General features: G+C 42.0%; 1 protein-coding gene across 1 annotated transcript in view; it reads left to right on the forward strand.

Moving 5' to 3' along the window:
* LOC149787560 (protein rolling stone-like) overlaps positions 1-21,109 on the forward strand; it is a 75,264-nt gene that overhangs the window by 39,952 nt on the left and 14,203 nt on the right. The window contains exon 2 of the mRNA XM_089973709.1: positions 5,751-5,979. Within this exon, the coding sequence (XP_089829835.1) occupies positions 5,751-5,979 (229 nt within the window). The remainder of the gene's footprint in view (positions 1-5,750; positions 5,980-21,109) is intronic.

The following is a 21,109-nucleotide window of genomic DNA, read 5'->3' on the forward strand; positions in this document are numbered from 1 at the left end:
TACTGTGGTTATGTTTTGGCTTCTCAGCTTGTGTGGATAGTGTATTATGGTTATGTTTCTGCTTCTCCGTGTGTGGATAGTAGATTGTGGTTATGTTGTTAGCTTCTCCCGTGTGTGGATGGTAGATTTTGGGGTTTGATTTGGCATCTCTGCGTGTGTGGGTAGTAAATGGTGGGTTTGTTTCTGCGTCTTGGCGTGTGTGGATGGTAGATTTTGGGGTTTGATTTGGCATCTCTGCGTGTGTGGATAGTAAATGGTGGGTTTGTTTCTGCTTCTTGACGTGTGTGAATGGTAAATTTTGGGTTTGATTTGCCTTCTTCTCGTGTGTGGATAGTAGATTGTGGTTATGTTTTGGCTTTTCGGCGTGTGTGGATAGTAGATTGTTGTTATGTTTTGGCTTCTCAGCGTGTGTGGATAGTATATTATAGTTATGTTTCTGCTTCTCCGTTTGTGGATAGTAGAGTATTGGGGTTTGTAAGCGCTCACGTAGGTTTGTGTGGATAGTAGATTGTGTGGTTGTTTAACTTTCCTTTTGTGTTACTAGTATAATTGGGTTTTGTTTTTGCTTCCCGGTGTGTGTGAATAGTATAGTTAGGGTTTAATTTGTCTTCTCCCCGTGTGTGGATAGTATAGTTTTGGTTTGATTTGACTTCTCGCGTATGTGGATAGTAGATTTTGTGTTTAATTTGGCATCTCTGTGTGTGCGGATAGTAAATGGTGCGTTTGTTTCTGCTTCATGACGTGTGTGAATGGTACATTTTGGGTTTGATTTGGCTTCTCAGCGTGTGTGGACAGAATATTTTGGTTATGTTTCTGCTTCTCAGCGTGTGTGGATAGTAGATTGTGGTTATGTTGTTAGCTTCTCCCGTGTGTGGGTGGTAAATTTGGGGGTTTGATTTTGCATCTCTGCGTGTGTGGATAGTAAATGATGGATTTGTTTCTGCTTCTTGGCGTGAGTGGATGGTAGATTTTGGGGTTTGATTTGGCATCTCTGCGTGTGTGGATAGTATATACTGTGATTAGGTGTTTGTATCATTATCTTTGTTTGAGTAGTTTATAAATTATGAGAAGGCAAAAGTAGGGGATGTTTTCCTTCACGTTCGTGCTTTAGATATAAATGTAAAAAGGGCCCGTCATTGGCGCCATTCTACGGAATAAGCGAAAAGAAGATGGTAGCAGTATCTGACTTGTTTAACCAGTTGAAGGAGAGTTGGTATTGGATGATAGATCCGGAGTATGTAGTGGAAAGACTTGACAGAGAATGGAAGTTCCCAGGCAGCTTGGACTTTGCAAACAATCTGTTCACAGACTGACACATCCGTTCATAGCCCGAATAATAAAAACCAGTTAAGGACGAATCTAATAAAAAAAAAACAATTAAAAAAAAAAAAAAATCACTGTTTGGGAATTATGACGGCCTGCTAGGTCTCGTGGGTTCACAGACTGACACAGGCGTTTATAGCCCGAATAATAAAAAACAGTTAAGGACGAATATTACAAAATCACTGTTTGGGAATTATAACGGCCTGCTAGGTCTCGTGGGTTCACAGACTGACACAGCCGTTCATAGCCCGAATAATAAAAACCAATTAAGGCCACAAAAAATTAAAATAGGAAAATAGGAATTAATTAAAACAGGACTCCATAATAACATACAAACAACCATAAAACAAGTTTTCACTCCAAACCAATGAGATAAGGAATCAAATAAATAAGGAATTCAAGAAGAAAAAAAGAAAAGAAAAAATTTAATAAAAAAAAATCTTTATCTATACTGCCTTCCTGATTTACCCTTAACCTTCTCCTTGTCTCTTAAACAACATCTGGCTGAAATTTTAAATCAAGCTTCCACAGCTATTTCTACTAACATACTCAGTCAAATCCAGGCAATGTTGGCAGACGACCCCGAAGAATTTGAAACTTCCACGCTGGCAGCGGCCCTGGAAGTATCATCCAGTGGCGATGAAGCTGAGGAACCTGCACCACCTAAACAGAGTGGAAAGAAAGGAAGGCTCTGTCTACCGGAATATGGGACTGGGAAAGGCAATTGATGATATCAAAAAAGCGGGCCACTTCGTCAATGCAATCCAATACATTAATTGGCGCTCTATTATGAAGCTTACTCAGAGTTCTCCTTAAGCCAGCTGACCGAGGCGGCTAAATACATCGCTAAACTTCATGGTTATGCCTTTCCAGGGGAAACTAACGAAGAAAGCAAACAGCCCAGCTATGCAGGGAAGCAGAGGGCAGACGGGGAACGTTTGCCTAAAAACAAAAGCCCTTCTTAGGACTACTAAAATTGCCTGTAAATATCTAATAGGGATCCATTTTGGCTTGGTATTCCTCCTAGATCAACTAATCTTACATCTGAATTGATCTGTTTTGGTACCGCCGTTTAAATTCTCACACTTACTCTTTTACCATGCGTTACTCAATTGCTATAAGTCGTTTAGACTTGACCGATTGGTTTTTAATTTCAGTAAGTATGTACACTATGTACACTAAATTCAAACTTATTCAAAATTTATAACTCTTATGATTTGATTAATTGCAGAGGTGGCTAACACATTATTGATATATTTTGTCCATTAGTAAAACTGGACATGATTTGGAATAAGTACGGGCTGGCGTTTTGGGGAGTACATGACATCCATGGCTGGCTTTCCGAGTACCTTTCCTCCTTTACCACGCTCGGACAACGTACACGTGGCAGTATGTGGAACGATTTCCACCTGCCACAAGACCAGGTGTCCTAATGTGACGTCATCGCTGCCGACCAATCGTAGCGGGCGTCACATACTGCTTGGGTTGACACCTGGGGCATTTCAATCCAACTAAGAAACATGAGTGTGTGGTGTGATTATTTCCGCTCATGTCTATTAGCCTTTCAGTCAGGTTGTTAAGGACTAGTTAGTCCTACACCTGAGTGGCTAAATTAAAAAGTACTCTGTGAGTACATAAAAGCCTGGGGGATGAGGCTCTTTTCCTTCCCCAAGGATAATTAAAAATCACGCAGTGCGTGAATAAACAAGTGGTACATTTTCAATAAAACGAAACCCACTATAATCCAACTAACCAACCAACAATCTGAAAATAGCCAGGGAGAATACTGAAGGGATGATAGAAGAAGAGGTAAAGAAGTTGAGAGGTTTCATCTCGCCTGAATATGTAAGAGTCGGAACACTGAAGCAGTCTCTTGAAATTGTTATCAAAGTCAGGTGTGTTTTGGATGATATCTTTAACTTGACAGAGTGGGCTTTTCTCAAAAGGGGACGGAACCAAGTCCATAAAGCAGTGTGTGTGTGATTTGGATTTTTAACGTAGCTTTAACAATTTTCCAGTCATATCGCTACGATGTCTGCAATGTGGCAGTTTATAGTGATGTCTAGCACTGGGGCATCATGCCGCAGACATGTAGCATGATGTCCCACCCAGTCACATTATCCTGACACCAGGCCGACCAGTCCTAACACTAACCTCTTAATGCTGAGCGCCAAGCGAAGCAGCTGTTAGTACCATTTTTGTAAGTCTTTGGCATGACTCGGCCGGGGATCGAACCCACGACCTCCCGCATCCGAGGCGGACGCTCTAACCACTAGGCCACCGGAGCGGTTTCCATAAAGCAGAAGAAATTATGAAAAGGGTCTTGGAAGAAGAAGTCAAGAACGTTAAAGACACATGGGCAAAAGATAGGAAAGAACAAGAGAACAGAAAGAAAAAAGAAGCATTTGAGAGAATGAACAAAAACTGGATGAATGTCCAGGAGAAATGCAGAGCGATAGGTCATCCAGACTGGATTCCTGAGTCGGAACACAAAAAGAAAGGAATATTGGGAAAATTTAGGAGATGGATAAAGAAATGGAGAAAGTAGAAGAAGAAAAAGCAGAAGAACCAAATGACTTTCATGCCTAACCCTCCCAAAAAATAATTATTTTTTAAATGTGGTATCAGTGCTTATAATCCACGATATATTCCCATGTTTATTTCCCCTTGACGCTAGGCAGACCCATGATATATTCCTTTGTTAATTTTCCCTTGACGCTATACAGGCCCAGGTTGTACTTCAAAGTACTTGTCGCTATATCGTCCCACGGGACCTTGTAATGGTAATTCCCATTGTCGCTATAACTCTTGTCGCCATATCGTCCCAGGGTGGTTTGTAATGTTAATTTCCATTGTCGCTATAAATCTTGTCGCCATATCGTCCCAGGGTGGTTTGTAATGCTAATTCCCATTATCGCCCTATCGTCCCAATATACTACTCTAATGTCTTTCTTTAAATGTTGGTCTACATCTGAAAGTTCTCTACAGGCGTAGGCAATAATCTTTCCATTATTAGTTAATAATGTGCCTAGACCGACAGGAATTGCATGTACAAGTTATTGCGTTTCCTTATTAGGATCGAATTACGCTATTATTGCGTTATTTTATTAAATTCTGTTTTGAGTTTTTCAAACGCTTTATCGTTTCTTACTCCATTCCCATGGTTGATTTTGTTTGGTTAAGGCTCTAAGAGGGTCATTGATTGTTTGATGGAACACAGCAGGCGAAGTACAAACAAAATTACGTTATATCCATTTCAAATATGGAAGATAACTATATTCATAATTTCATTACTACATGTACTGCATTACATTGCTTTTGTTGATTTTATACATACTAAGCATTTCCTTATTGACGATTCATAAACCCATGTATGCATAACTTAAAACAATATCCGTTAAAAAATGACCCGGAAATCTGATCAAAATTCAACGCTGCGATCAGTTTTCAACGACTGAGAAAATCAAATTTCAACGTTAAGAACTGACCCTGGGTCAACTTTCAACGTTAAAAGCAGACCCGGAGGGTCAGAATTCAACGAGGGTCAAAATTTAACACTACACCGGCGTATTAAGGGTCTATGAAATTTGAGGTGGATCCACCTTAAAGGTGAATATATACGGTATATAAAATTGCCTCTTGTCAAACCGTTATCAATAGTCTGGTCCTAATGAGTTATAGTAACATAAAGCTCTGGTTCAGATGAGTTACGGTAACCTAAGCTTGCATGAAGCCTCTTTGGTAATGCATCTACAAGCAATTCCACTCAAATATGTGAAGCCAATAATAGTCATGTCGTCCATTTTGTACATCGATTTTACTTTGCTGTTGCGTAAGCAATTTAGGACGATACTTTTCCCACTCTACCCTCTGTGATATAGCACAAATAAAATGCATTTTTCCACGAAAAAAAAAAAAAAAGAGTTCACCGCCCCAGAACTAGTGCTAAATCTAATGCAAATAATCAAATTTCCCATGATTCTCGGCAACAAAACGGTGAATGCTCCATTTATTCATGTGCATATTACTTTTCTGAAAACTGGCAGTTTTGGTTGTTAAACGTTTCCTAGCAATTTAATCGGTCTAAAAAAAAAGCATATTAGGAATACTTCATGAAAATTGAATGAAACATGTCGAAATTATAAAGGTTTTTAATTCTATAAATTATATAGCATTTCATAATATGAGCCCTCATCGACTGGGTAAGCTATTGTCCGGCCAACCGGTAATGTAATAGTTGCATTGTATCTAGCAATCGAATTGGTCGGGGAGGGGGGACCCCGATCATGCAATAGTTGATTCATATATGACAATCGGCTACGGTTGAGTTCGATGCCGAGGGGCATATAAGTTATCATTTGGCCATATTTGCCTCGAACAAAATTGGCCCTAGAGACGATTCACATTCTATATATTTTCCATTTCAGTGGCCAGTCAACCAGAAGGTCTACATTCTATACAGGATGTTTGCGGCATGTGGCTTCACGGCATGGATTGCCGCTGATATTTTGTACGAGTCTCAGGAATTCTACAAGAGTCGACCATGGGACTACCTTATATATGCTACGAATTGGAGTTTCATTCTACTGGGCCTGACTATAATTTTTCAGTCCGTCACCACGTGTTTCTACTCTGCCAGATCGTCCAACTGTCTGGGTATGATTTCTACTCCGTCTTTACTTTATTTGATTGGTTCGTTTCCCTCCCCATTTCCCTAACGTTTTCCTTCCTCTTGTTATTTCTTATATGGGAAAGAAGAAATGGAATACTCAGAGCCTGCTGAACGGTAGATCTGTTTACACTCTTGCTTAAAACTGCCTTATTTACATTCAAACTCCACTGAGGCTTCTGCTTCAAGAATTCATTATCACAGTCGTTGAATAATTCATTCACATTTCCCGTTTTCTCATGTTGGAGAGGGTGGGGATGGATGTGGGAGCATTTTACAAAACTTTGATAGACCCCGATTAAACTTAAACATGTTTGGTTTTTCTGCGTACTTGAGGATACAATTTTTCAGCTTTACGCTGTTTTCGTTTGTTTACATTTCCTTATTCGTTTCCATCTTGTTTTATCCAGCTTTCCTTTTTTCCTTTATTTAATAGAGATTAAAATATTTATATTACTTATTGTAGAATAATGTTGTACGCATCCGTACCCATCAAACGAGCAAAAGGCTATTTGCCATATTGTATGCAAATCTTACCCCCATGCTACGATGATCCATACAAACCATTATTCAACTGTGTACAATTACCTAGCACGACATGGCTACCGAGTTAATTTCTTTAACTCTCTTGCTCTTTCATTGGTCCTTTTTTCTGTTCTCAGCTTGTAATAACTCCAAACCCATATGCAGCGGTGTGATAATATTGTTATAAGTTTGGAATGATACTGAAATCTTAGGTACGAGTCCAGTAACATTATGTTATGGAAGTTCTTCCTGTTAGTGAGATACGTGATATATATATATATATATATATATATATATATATATATATATATATATATATATATATATATATATATATATATATATATAATGAATCTCTAGGTCCAGAGAAGGTCAAAATTTCATTCACATAACATTATCTCATAAACCATTGTTTTACTAAAAGTTAATACTTTTTTAAATTGCATATATATTTACTTAAAAGCTTCTGTTTATATCATGCAATATGCGTCGAGGAAGAACTTTATTCAATACCGGACTCGTTGAAGGTAAGTAAACGTGATTGAAGGGGTTATTACTAGACTGCTTACGCAGAGTTCAACATCATGAATAATAGGAATTCAACATAAAATTTATTCACACCATTTTAGAACTTGTATGCAATTTTTTTACGTCGGAAAAAGCATCGCATTTACAATCAACGAAAATTTGGTTTACAAGAAAATCTAAGAGACGGAATCAGTGTTTATCTTAATTGCATCGTATTGTTCAAATTTGATACATCTTTACTTGAATCGTCAATATATACGACCAGTGGAGTATTCCTGCAAAGCAGACGCTGGTAAATTGCTCGGCTCTGGAATTTGTTCTACTTCTGATGGCATTAGACTGGACAAATTAGATTGAAGCGCTGTAAGAAGGATACGTCTTTATCCTGATATAGTTAATCAAATTTTCGACTGGGTTAGTCCATGAAAGGCTTAAGACAATATAATTGAGAAAAATCGAATTGAGCTCACTAAATTTCGACAAGCCGTCATGTAACGTGTTAAAGACTTTTTTTTAAATTAGAAATGCTGGTTTTCAATCGGGACAAAATTTAGATCATGTGGCTATTACGTTATCGCATGATGTGCCTTCTATTAAATCAAGACTAGGTGTTTCTACAATAAGCAGTCTCCCTACAAAAGATCCATTGTATTTTATATGCACTAATTACAGAACATCAGAGTTAAAATTTGAATGCATATGTTGCAAGACGGTGCACAACACCGACATTTAAAATTTTTTGTTTTGAACGATCGGCGTTAGCACTTAGGCCCATATTGCAGACATTTGGGTATTTATAATTCTGAAAAAGATTATATGCACATTGTGTTACGAAAGGAAAAATAAATGTCCACACATGCATCATTATTTTTCCCACAGTCGCGGGTTGTTTGTACAAGTATTATAAATACAAGTAGTTAAGTGGGGCACTAGAGCCTCAATGGGAATTAGCATTACAGAGACCCCTGGGCAAATATAGCCTCAATGGAAATTTAACATGGAGAAAAATCGTGGGCCACTCTAGCCTCAAGGGGAATTTAACATGGGAAAAAGTCTTGGGCCACTATAGCCTCAAGGGAATTGAACATGGGATTTTTTTTTTAATTTTTTTTAAATTTAAATTTAAATTTAAAAAAGGGGTAGGCAATGGAAAGGCTATCTCTTTTCGAGAAATATGGCTCTCAAAAGGGCCTTTGGGTTTTCTTCTTCTTCTTCTGCTTCTAATTTCTTCTTTTTCTCCACCAAGTTCTTATTTTATCTCCTACACTCTTTCTCTTCTTCTCTTTCTTTTTTTTTTCTCCTGCTCTTCTTTCTTCTTCTCTTCCTCCTCTTCTTTCTTCCTCTTCTCATTTTCTTCTTCTTTTTCAATTTTTCGTTCCATTTGCTTATTCTTATTCTTTCCTCTTCATCCTCCTTCTCCTCCTTTATCTCTTTCATGACACCACTAATCTTGTCCTTTACCTTTTTTAAGTTATTAATTTCCATCTTTACACGATGGGGACTATAGGAATAATGGTCTTCAACGAGTCTTATTAACATCTGTTCCATCATTCCTAAGTTGTCTAAAACGTCTTGCAATGTTTGTATTTTGTCCATTTGGTTAGAAGCCATCTTCTTTGTAGAATGGTTTGAACGACGAATACTATGGGTTCTTATAGTGAAAGCGCGGACGTGAAGGAAAACATCCCCCAAAACATAAAATTGATCTTACCTAGATCATGACCAAAGAAACAGCAACGCGCGGACGTGAAGGAAAACATCCCCCTACTTTTCTCATTTCATATAATAAAACCCAAACTATACTCTCCACCTACTCTAAGAAACCCATAATCTACTATTCACACAAACTTACGTGAACAGTTACTAACACAAACACACAAACACATACACTCCCACTATTAATAAAGAGTTAGTGTTTATATTCACACTACTCTACCTACACACATTGGCAAATCGATCGTTATTTCTTTTCTAGAGTATTGGGTAGCCCTGAAAAGGGCTGTTTTTTTTTTTGAACTTCATGGACACCTGGTTAATGGTGACACCTTCCAGGCCTGGCGCCACATACACATCTTGTCCCCCAGTTACTTTTTACCTTTTTGGGGGAGAGAGCAGAGGCAGGATATGTGGCTTCAGAATCCCAATTTTCGGTTTCTGGGATTCTGAAATTTTTTCTTCTTCTCTCCTTTTCCTCCTCCTCTTCTTTGTATCTTCTCTCCTCCTCTTTGTATCTTCTTTCCTCTTCTTCTTTATATCTTCTCTCCTCTTCTTTATTTCTTCTTTCCTCCTCCTCTCTCATCCTTCCGTCTTCCACAATGGCTTCCGCGGCCAGTTCATTCAACAGGCGCCTGGCATATTCCAGATGCACATGAAGTTCCAACAGTTTAGACAGTCTCGTGTTCATTTTTGGTGTTGATCAATCAACAAGGGTAGCTAGACTACCCAACGAGTTTCAATTTATAGTGAAAGCGCGGACGTGAAGGAAAACATCCCCCTAAGAAACATAAAATTGATCTTACCTAGATCATGACCAAAAGAAACAACGCGGGACCTAAAAGAAACACTCACTTTTTTATGCTACCCATCACTATTTTAAAATTTTTTATAAATCACTTCAATAGACTATTTACATACGCAAAGCAATCCAATCTAACCCCAAATCTACACCTCAAACACCAAAAAAAAGACATCATTTTAATCTACTATCCATATCAACTTACTCAAGCACTTACAAACACAAACACACAAACACATACCCTCACATTTTTAAAAAAAAAGAGTTAGTGTTAATTTTCACACTACTCTACCTACACAAATTGGCAAATCGATCGTTATTTCTTTTCTAGAGTATTGGGGTAGCCCTGAAAAGGGCTGTTTTTTTTTTGTTTGCTATGGCAATCTTTTAGTTTCTAAGAATGCGATGTCCTCTGAGGATAGACTTTCTGGCGATAGGTCTGCTTCTTCGGAAAGAGAAGAAGAACTCTTTGGTGTCGATACGACAATCGACAAAGCCTCTGTCAGCTTCAGGTTCTTGTTGCTGCTGTTGTTGTTGTTGCTGCTGTTGCTGCTGTCTGTACTTCTCTGTCCATTCTTCTTTTTCCCTGTTCATTTCTTCTCTGAAAAGCTCTTCTATCAGGTCTTCAGTGATTTTTAACATTCTCACATTCTCTATTTCTTCTGGCTTCGGTATCAGACTGTGTCTGACCCTATGCAAATTCACGTAGGCTTCGTTGAGCTTAGCTAGTTTGGAACACATCCTCTTAGGAGAATGAGTCGACAATGGATGGTTAGACTGGAAACAAACCGGTTCTTAAAGTCAAAGCGCGGACGTGAAGGAAAACATCCCCACACGGTTTTCGAGTCGCAATGTACAGTGAGTGTCATGAGAGGGATAGTAAGAAGTCAAAGAGCATCAATCCAACATTCTTATAGCTAAACAAAAGACAAAGGCATTTTTTTCAAAACACAACATTTTTATTCAAAAATCACTTAACACTAACCAACAGCAACTCTAACATTTTTAACAATAATCCAACACTATAACATCAAACAATTTTTTCAAATCACCAACATTTTTTTCTCAATTCACAATCTACTTTAAACAGGGCTGACAACGTTGTGAATGAAATTGTGATTTCCACTGTTGGAAATCATTAGGCCATTGATGGACACTACGTTTCCTAGCTTGAGACAAAAGATAAGCATAATGGTCACAAAACCATCGATCTACTTTCACATCATTTCTTGAAGAAGAACGAGGATCAAAATGAGTCACTAAATGTTCTAAGGAATAGCCCAGGCTTCGATGATGCAGAAAATACACGCAATATTGTCCACACACCAAGGAATCTGTGCCTTGTAATTTCACATTATTGAATCGGGTGGTCTGAGCATTTCTTCTCATAAAGTCGATGATATCGTCTTCCAAAGGGGGCAATCCGTACGAATCGAAATATTCCACACATCCTTCTTGAGGAAAGTAGACGGCTACCCAGTGGGTTCCTGGGAGATGACTGTCGTCCGTGTTGATCACGTAAGCTTGATGGTCTTTAGGTTTGCGATGAGGGAGTTCATCTTTAGCACAGACGACAGGATTCCAAGAAGCCGTATACGAACTGTGGTTCAAAAGGTAATAAAGTTCCCAGGTATCCATTGATTTGTGTGTGTTTTTTTCTTCTTCACAGGTAATAATAAGTCGTCAATTCGATCCTGACTTTTTGCTTGAAAATGTAAGACGAATAAACGGTTATTCGTTCTGTTTCCTCACTCTGATTCAGGAGAGCTTCGATACGATGGATCTCTTGAGTGGTTAATGGTGGACAAGAATGTTTACGCAAGTCTTTATACCACTGATGCAACACGTCTTTGTTCGAGATGAGACTCCAAGCTTCGTCCAGATACTCGTCCAATTTTTCTTCTTGACTCAACATCAGGCATTTATCGTGTTGAATTTGACTGGGATGATCGTTTTGACATCCATAGCAATTTTTCTTGATCAATTCCGTCATTTTGTCGACCAAGTGTTTGGCAAAACAGGAGACTAAATGGGCTTCTTGTTCTGGCCATCTTGACTTCATCATGATCACTTCTTTTTCCACGGTCCCCTCACATTTCATGTCCAAAGTTTCTCCACTAGGTAAAGAGGGATAACAGTCTTCCATGGTTTCTAGTAATCTAGGATGACTTCTCTCAAACTGTTGATTTCTATCGTATTATCGAATTCTGCATACAGGATGACGTTCACCGTTTCATCAGGGTCTCGGTCTTTAAACTGAATTTCCACACGAATCTGGCCGGATTTTATAGGGTGGAAATGTCCCTCGTCGCTGCCTTGGTCTGGAGTGAAATCGAAAGCCCACAAAGCATAGCCTCCTGCATAATCTTCGTACGTAATGCCGTGACTGGTGTTGGTTCCTAACTGGCCGGTGGCTTCGTACAGGGACAAGTACGATCTCAAGTAATTCTTCTTGGTAAAGTCAGGTTCGAAAGGTCGGGTACACAAGGTTTTGCCATCGCGACTGACTTCGATTTTGGACAGGCCAAAGTGTTGAAAGTAGAAAGGATTTTTTTCGGCAGCTCCGTTGAAGGCTGTATTCTCGACGATACCAACGATCAAACGTTTGGGTAACTGTCCTTGGAACAGATGATCTTCGATCATGGATCGCTGTCCCTTGGGAATGGTGAAGGTTTTCACTTCCACGCGTCGTATGGGATACTTGGCAGTCGTTCTGCTCAACGTCTGATTGATGTCGTTTCCCACTTTAGGTAACACTTCCACACGGCGTACGTAGAGTCTGGCTTCTAGGATTTTGGTTTTGTAACCGTCCCTATCAGCCAATAAATGGAAAGCGGCACTGCTACGATTCAGTCTCAGGCGGACATCCACCCCGTTCAGCAAATACTTTTCTTGCAACCACATGTCCAAATGCAAACGATCCATCAGTTCTAAACTTGTGTCGACTCCCGTGATTCTCTTTCTTCGTTCTAGAAATCCATCATTGTTGTCTTTCTTTTCATCAGTTTCCAATATTTCAAACTTGGTAGGTTCGTCAGCTTCCCATAGCACACAGGCATTGAGATGAGTGTTCTTGGCATCTATTCCGTACGTCAAGAGATTTTCCAGGTAGGCACGATAAGGGTAAGTATCCATGCTGCTACTGACCAGTTTGTTATTCAAGTACAAGTCCACTCCACTGAACAAGGAATGCATGAAATTGTTGACGGGAGCTACTGCTTCATCGTCTATAGCACCTCCAGTCTTATCTAGAATTTTGACTTTCAGGTACAAGTAACTGCTATTCAGATCGATGTAATCTTCGGGCTGTCCTTTGATTTCAAACTCGATGGGAGCGGAATCGGCCAATGAGGAGACGGGATGAAATTCCACCCACTGGGATTCTTGCATGGTCATCATGGTGGGGGGCATGGCAAACAGATCCAGTTCCGTCTTGGAACAAGCGCAAGACTCTCGGTGCATCATTTTTCTTTTTGTTCTTTCTCAATAATCGAAAACGTCTAAGTCTCGAACGGTTCTTCTTTTCTTGGCCTTTCTAGCTTGAAGTCTGGTGAAAGGGTGTTTTCTTCGTCGTCTCTTTCTGCCTTGTCCTTGCTGAATGCCTGACTCGGTAGCGTGCAGGGCATTTATAGGTGTTTCTCGGTGACCCAAAATGTCTTTGCCCGTTTGCAGCAAGACATTTTTGCCTGCCCTCATGAAGGCTTCTTTAGGGTTTTGTTTGTCGATGATGACATTTTGGAGAAATTCTTTGCCTTGCGTCAGTGCCGCATCTTTCAATGCGTGCAATCCGCGTGTCACCATCGGTTTCAACACCGGGGCCACCGAACGAAAGGCCGATTTTAACATATCTCCTAAACCGTGTCCTCGCTGTCGAGCAACCCCTCGGTACACTGGATACATGACTTACGAATCGTGAGAAAACCGTTTTCGAAAATGGAGTTTCACCGTGACTTTTCCTTTGGTGAATGGAATATTTTGTCCCAAATCTCCTTTTATAGTAATGTTGACCGTGTCCAAATACGACTTACTGACAGGCAAATAGTGAGGATGTACAAATTCGCGGTGGATGTGGTAAGTGGTTCCACCTTCCTCGTCAGTGTAAGTGGCAGAATCCACTTTGAAAGGAATGACACGCAGTAACGGCACGGAGGTGTGTCCCACCACGTTATACTCCACCACATCGGAATACACGAACATCAAATTCAGTCCTTGGTTCAGTTCTACCGGGGCACGAAATAACTTGCTAAAAGACTCGTTGTCGTAAACGATGGGTAATTCGCTTTTCTTCATCATGCTCATTCTCAGGTTCATGTCTCCGCCCAACATGTCATACAATTCAGGACAAAATAAAATGGACAGGATTTTACTCCGTTCAAATTTCATCAAGAAGCGACGAGCTGTTTTGTGGTACTCCATGGTGACACTTTTGTTAGCATGCTCCAAAGCTTTCAGAAACACGACATTAAACCTGGAGGCTATGGTGCTGACCAAATGTTGACCACTAAAATAATAGCCTGGGGAAATGAACAAGTGATAGGTGGTGTACTTTTGTGTACGGGTTTTCTTGTCATATTTGACATTGCTATCCATCCACTGTTGCAATTGTTCGTCATGAACTTCCACATCAAAAAAATTTTGATTGGGAAGGACATTGAGGACTTGGGTGGGGTGAATCATTTCTACTAAAGCCACTTCCCAATGGGCTTCGTGATCTAAGGGGATGGCCTGAGGTAATTTGGCCGTGTAACAGCACAACGTGTTGTGGGGAAACACCTCCATGGAACTGTCACTGGGTAAGGTTAAGTAAAATTGGTTTTGGTGACTCATAATTCCAGAGTTCTGTGGCTGTCCGAGGGGTTACTGGACGTCAGAGGCGTGTCTCCGCCCAAAATGGGGTTCTGATTGTGGTGATTGGAGTGGTGACTGGCACTGGACACAAGGTTCCCGGGGTTCCCGTTGGAAGAGAATTTCAGGGAGGGATTGGGAAGCAGGTAACCGATGCAACTGCTCAATAAAATGGTCCACAATTGTTTGTCTCCTTGTTGCAAACTCAAATTGGCGATGGCTACCCCGATGACTTGCGAAGCGTCGATCCAAGAATCAAAACTGGGTGGATATCCTTTCCAAAGTACTTTGACTTCTTTGACACGTCGTTTGCCCACCTTACGGGTTCTGCGTTCGAGAATGCTTTCGATGTCGTACACGTCGTCTTCTTTTTTGGTCACACGTTGTAACTCGGGCAAATAAAACGTTCCTTTGAGCACTTCTCCGTTCATGTCTTCCAATTTATAGACGGCAGGATGACGGCCATGCACTCGTCCAGTGACGCGAAACAATTCGGTCGTCCAGTTAGGTAAGTAACCTTTGTCGAAAGTGCGTTTGGTTTTGCCAATGCGCACCCAATCTCCTACGGCCAACTCTCCACTTTTCTTGGGGACAGCCCTCGTCGGGGACGTACCAAACAGGCGCTCAAACACCAACACTTCGTTGTCGGGAGTCACGTCTTGCGGGGCACGTCCAATGCTTCGATGGTAAGATTGGTTGTACGCTTGCACCAGGTGCGGTAAGATGTCGATGTACTTCAGAGTGTGGTGATGCGTAAAATATTTCCACATGCGTTCTTTCAAAGTGCGTTGAAAACGTTCCACGATGCTGGCTTTGGTTTCGGGATTCTCGGTGGTAAAAAAATGAATGTCACGTTTCTTTAATTCTTTTTGGAAAGCTTGGTTCAGAAATTCGGTGCCTTTGTCCGTTTGCCATCGAAGAGGGTGACGACCGCTTTGTTTCAACACCCGTTGCAGGGCTCGCACTAACTCGCTGCTCGATTTGGAAGTCAAGGGTACGACCCAAGCAAATTTGGAAAAGACGTCGATGACACAAAACAAATATTTGTAGCCACGATTGTAGCTGGCCAAATGAGAGACATCGGCTAAATCGGCTTGCCATTGATGATCGATGCCTTCCACTCGGGTGCGACTTCTGGCAAACTTGCGTCGAATGGGTTTGTGTAAAGTGTAGGTAGCTTGTTCTTGTAACCATCGTTGCACTTGAGGTAAACGGATACTTTTCAGTCGCGTTTTGGCAGCCCGATACAATTTTTGAACTCCTGCGTAGCCTGCAGGATGGGAGGGATCGTAGTAAATGCTGGCTAAGACTTTTTCCATTTTTTTGTGTTGGTTGGTGTGTTAATAAGGCACCCACTCTTGGAGGATGCTACTCTTTTTCTCTTGGGGTATTTTCTTGGATTGCAATGCTTTGCGTGTGCGACCGGCAATAGGTGTTGAAGAGGAGGAGGATGTCTGAGCGGGGGATATCGGTTCTTGTTTCACTTCTGTCTTCACTTCTGTCTTCACTTTCTTTTTCTCTTGTGATGAAGAAGGGGTGGCCATCATCTTTTTAATCCATCCAATTCTGGAGGTAGGTGGTGTTGTTAACTTGCGTACTTTTTCTGGTGGAGTTTGAAACCCTTCTTCTTCTTCTTTTCCTTTTTCTGTCTTGGTCACTGGTACTGGTACTGGTACTGGTGATGGTGCTGGACTTTTCATCAAGGTCTTAAAATCTTTCAGAGTGGGTAGAGCTGTTTCGTCTAAAGCTTTCTGGTGAAAGAGTTGCAGTCGTTGGAAGAGTTGACCGTACTTTTGCGATTTTTCTGTTTCGGACAAATCTTGGCGATCCATCAAGGACTGCAATTCGTGTTGTAACTGGGACATCTCGCTCAAATTGGGATTGGGAGGTAAATCCGGGGTGTGTTCTTGCCACCGATGGTATTCCATCCATCGTTTGTAAGGCACTAAGCTAGTTTTCGTCCTTCCATGGGGTTGTCAGGGGTCGATTCTGAGATCTTGGAACTTCCGAGGCCTTTTTATCTTGCTCCCACCAGTCCTCCCAACATGGTTCCCAAGACTCCTTTCAGTATGGGGCCTAACAAGAGAGGTAAAATACCTCCACGTTGCACTAACATCTTCTTTTTTTGACGAATGGGAATTTTCTTTTGAACCATTTGGCGAAGAACGTGACGATGTTTGCCTAAGCATTGTTTCTGGTGTTTCGACAAAGGGATCGTGCCTTTCAAAACGTTCAAACAACATTCGCACACGGTATCGATGACCTCTTTGGAGGCCGTTTGAATGAGTTCTTTTCGTAGGGGTGGAGAAGCTTTGGACAGGACAGATAACATGTCCCCATGTTTGGCTAAACGTGGTGGCAGTCCTTTCCTTTTCTTTCCTTGGGGTTTTCTGGAGGGTGACATCTTTGAGTCTTCAGGAGCACCAAAAAACTCTGATACCCCGACTTGGTCACAGGCCTTTTTATACTGGAACGCGTCGCCACTGATTGTCTTTACGTCGTATTAGTTTGAGGACAGGCATGACACGTCGTGCAGGGGTACGCAACTGACTAAATCGAGCCAGTTCTTGCTTGGACAAATCCAGTAAACTTTGTAACATGCCCGATCTTTCTTGAACTTTGATTTTGGGAGAAGGTACTTTGTGAGCAGCAGCCACTGCCACTAAATTGGAAGGTCCTGCCACTGGGGAAGTTCTTTTGGGGGTCATCAACGGAGAAGTTCTTGGTGTGATCAACGTCTCCAAGTACTCTTCAGTTCTGGGTGTCATTAACGGAGAAGTGGACAAACGTGAGGCTGCCGGAGACGCAGTCACCGCCGTGGCAGGTCGTGGTTTGCGAGTGTAAGGTTGCGTCCTGGCCGAAGTGCCTCTCTTGCGACTAGTTTTCTGTGGACTTTTCTTTTTCTGGGGACTTTTTCTCTGTTTCTTTTTCTGGGGGCTTCTTTTCTTTTTCCGGGGTGGTGGTGTCTGGTAAGAGGAGGGTCCTGCCACTGGAGAAGTTCTCCTTGGGGACCTGGTCTTTTTCTTCTTGGGGCTTCGTTGGACTTTTGTCTTGGGTATAACTTTGGGGGCATTAGGATCCCATCTTAAGAGTGAGCGAATGATGACCCTCCTAGAGTACCGCTCCCTCCAGGTTTCAAAATGATTTGTTTTTTGGTTGCGTGTCGATGCGGGGATCGGCCAGTTGGACCAAAGCGACATTGTTTCGATGAAAAAAGCGTTTGGTTTGATGAGGAATCTGAATGATTCCTTGGAGTAATTGACGTGCCGTCACCGTGAACCATCGTAAGACTTCTTTGAGACTAGCTTCTAAGACACGAGCTCGTGTTTGTGGATCTTTTTCTCGACTGATGCCATACAAGGCACGAATCAATTTGACGGGAAGATGCGACTGAAGGGACGTCATGTTCGCACTGAGAGTGAGACAGACGAAAAAGGGTCTGAGGTTTTTATAGATTTTTTTATGTGGAGTGAAATGAAGTCGAGGACGGAGACGTGTACAGGACAGGCCCTCCGTCTTGGCACCAGTGGTGAAACAAGTGGGTACGAAATCGCAAATACTCGGGGGTCGTAGGTTTCAAATCGACGAGTAAATAGGCGTGTGGAGTTTGAGTGGCATCGTCGTACGCCTGAGTCAGCCAAGGCGTTCCTAACTGTTTGGCTAAGACTTGCACTTGCGATTTATCTCGAGGGCTTTTAAACAAGACCACGTAATGCGCATTGAGACTGATGGTGCGATGGGCTTTACTTTGTTGAAACAAATTTTGGGTGATGTAAACGACACTGGCATTACGGTGATGCCCTTTGCGCGTGAACCACAGTTTAATTTCTTCTTCGTCTTCTCCTAACATGTCGTCAAAAATGACCAAATGGGTTAGACGGGAGTCAGAGACGATGCCGTCGTCTTCTTTAGGAATGCCTTCCACAAACACGATGGAATCGCCTTGACTTTCTCGCAAGAGGTTGTACGCCGATTGCCACTCTTGGTAACACCACACGATCCGTTGAGGTGGCCGATCGATCAAATGATGTTTATGTTCGATCAAACGTTTGACGAATTCGGTTTTGCCTGAACCGCTAGGTCCAGCAATGAGCATGTTAAAGGGATGGCGAAGATACAAAGCCTCCCAACTGGCACGATCTAAGTGTTCGTCGATGACTTTGACAGTAGAGGAAGAGGGAGCAGAGACAGCAGAGGTAGCCATAGTGTGAGAAATGTCACTTGTGACACGAAAACAAACAAGACAAGAGTTTATATACTTTTTTTCAGAACACGTTTATTGAATGTTTTTTTTTTCAAACATGAATACGAAAGACAAAAATACATAAAAGCCAAAGGCTTAAGTACAAGAATAAAAGGCACATGATAACCATGAACGTGGAGTAAAAACAAGTGTCTGTACAACAACCACATGTTTTGGGTAAAGTTCTAACCAGTTCTATAGTAGGGGGTAAGGTCACACAAGTGTCCTCCCGAAAGGGTCTTTCAGGCCTGTCCACGACAGTCCCGTCCTGGGTGACGGGTTCTTCTGGCACCGTCACTAACACGGGTTGAAAAGTAACTTTTTTCCTTGAATAACTCTCGTGCATACTGGGCCACCTCTTGGGTCCAAGCCAAACCAATCTGGTTTCTTCTTCGTCAACGACATGGTAATATACTTCAATGAACAATGAACTATCGATCTTGCCTAGGGTTCCTTTTTATATACAGACCAATACCGACGTGACCGTACGGCAACGTAAAGTGATTGGGAAGTCGCACTCGCTTCTGGTATACAATTTGATAGACTTTTTCCAAGGGTCGACTGACGATTTGGTGAGTGGGTAAACGTACAATCTTGTTCGGTTGATAGGTGGTCACTTTAAAGTTTCCATCCTCTCCCGATTGCAAGGCTTCTTTCAATACCCCAAAGTTGACCACTCGACTGGTACGATGATTCAGAGTCAGTCCTTTCACTTTGCACGTCGTGTGCACTTCTCCTTGTTTGTCCCGGTATTCGTAGCCGTAATTTTTGGGGCCGCCACTGACGAAACTTAGAATCTTGTCGTCGGGATGCTCGTCTGTCCAGGCTCCTAAACGGTCTCCTTCGATGCCAGGGTGATGTTGAATCGGGTGATGGATGTAAATGCAACTGTCCGTGTCAAAGTACAGGACGCGATCCCCTAACAGTTCTAAAGCTTCGTACAATTTTAAGCGAGCATGAGCTGTCACGTAAGACGCAATGATGACATTTCCAAAAGGGTTGTCTTGTACAAAGTCCAGATCTTCTTCGTAATTGACCAAGATCAAATCCTCTCGAACGACGTCCACGTGTTTCATGTATTTGGTTTTGTCGTGAATCATCTGGAAGTAGCGGGAAGGTTCTGTCAAATATTCCGTCTTGGGTAAACACGGTCGTTGTGCCATTTTACCCCACAAGCAATTTAACATCACTTTGGCAAACGATCGCCTGCCTTCGTTTTTCTCGATGTGGTCTAAAGAGATGCCTTCTTGTTCGTAGTATTTCTCTTTGAATTGTATTTGGTCTTCGGGAGTGTGACACCAGGAAGGATAGCCGCTGGCTTCTTGTTTCAGTTTCAAAAAGGCATCCACGTAGTCGGCGAAAATGCCTTTCTGAGTAGGGTCACCCTTGTGGTACTGTTGTGTCTTGGGAAAGTGGCAAATTTCGTACACTTCTAACAGTTGGTATCCCATGTCCAGAGCTTTGAACAATTCCACGCTGACCCAGGTTCCCGTCAAGGCACGTTCTTCCTGGCTGTGATGGCAAGGTTGGTCCTGGTTGCACGTTTCGGCACAAGTACGGCACAAGGGAAACATCAGTTTGCCTTGACAATGGTGAGGTAAGACGGGATGGTATAGGTTCGTGGGAGGCAAAACTTTGCACTTGATCAAGCCTTCGTATTGTCGAATGTTTTTCAGGTCGATGTGTTCCGTCAGCAATTGCGGGTGCCCTACAGGAAAGCGACAATATTTGCACACGTAGGGATACAGCGAACACACGTCCAAGTATTTGATTTCTTCTCCTTTCTCTTCGTCGGCTTGGTACAGCAAACAGGTGGCATTGGTCCTTCCTCCGTACAAACTATCCCTCGGGTTCAACGGGTCCATGAACTGGTAACTTTGCACGAGGCGTTTAAACTCGGGATCGGTTTTCATACGGTGATCGTATTCGTGTTCCCACATTTCCACCACTTGGTATCCTTGCTGTTCTAACTTTAGGCGCCGCTGACAAGTGTCCTGGTACAAGTCTTCCATGGTCCGTTGTAAAAACTGATTTTTAGTGTCACGGTCAGGGTAACAGACGGGACATCCGTGAAATAAGCAACCGTTAAACTCGTACACGATCTTGGGGTTTTCTAAGTCCCAGCCATCGACCGAATACGTTCCGATGGTCTTTTGGCCTCCTCCGTTGCGGGCATGCTGAATCCACTTGTCTTCCTTGTCGCACAAGTAATGTAACCAACGTAGGGCTTTGACCAAGTATTGACGTTTGACAAAGTGGGTCGTTTGAGGACTGATGACAGCCACGGTGTTTTCAGGCATAAATCGTTGGCGGTACACTAAGGAACACGCTTTGGCAATGGTGCAAGCTTCTTTCAAAGGATCGACCCCTCCGTGTTCCATGAACAGTTCTCGAAATTTTCCACAGCAACGTCGTAAAATGTCCACGTCGGAACGACAATACTTTAGCATTTCTTCCTGAA

The sequence above is a fragment of the Sinohyriopsis cumingii genome, chromosome 11, assembly GCF_028554795.1.
Source record: "Sinohyriopsis cumingii isolate HCF-2022 chromosome 11, ASM2855479v2, whole genome shotgun sequence".
Taxonomy (NCBI): Eukaryota; Metazoa; Mollusca; class Bivalvia; order Unionida; family Unionidae; genus Sinohyriopsis; species Sinohyriopsis cumingii.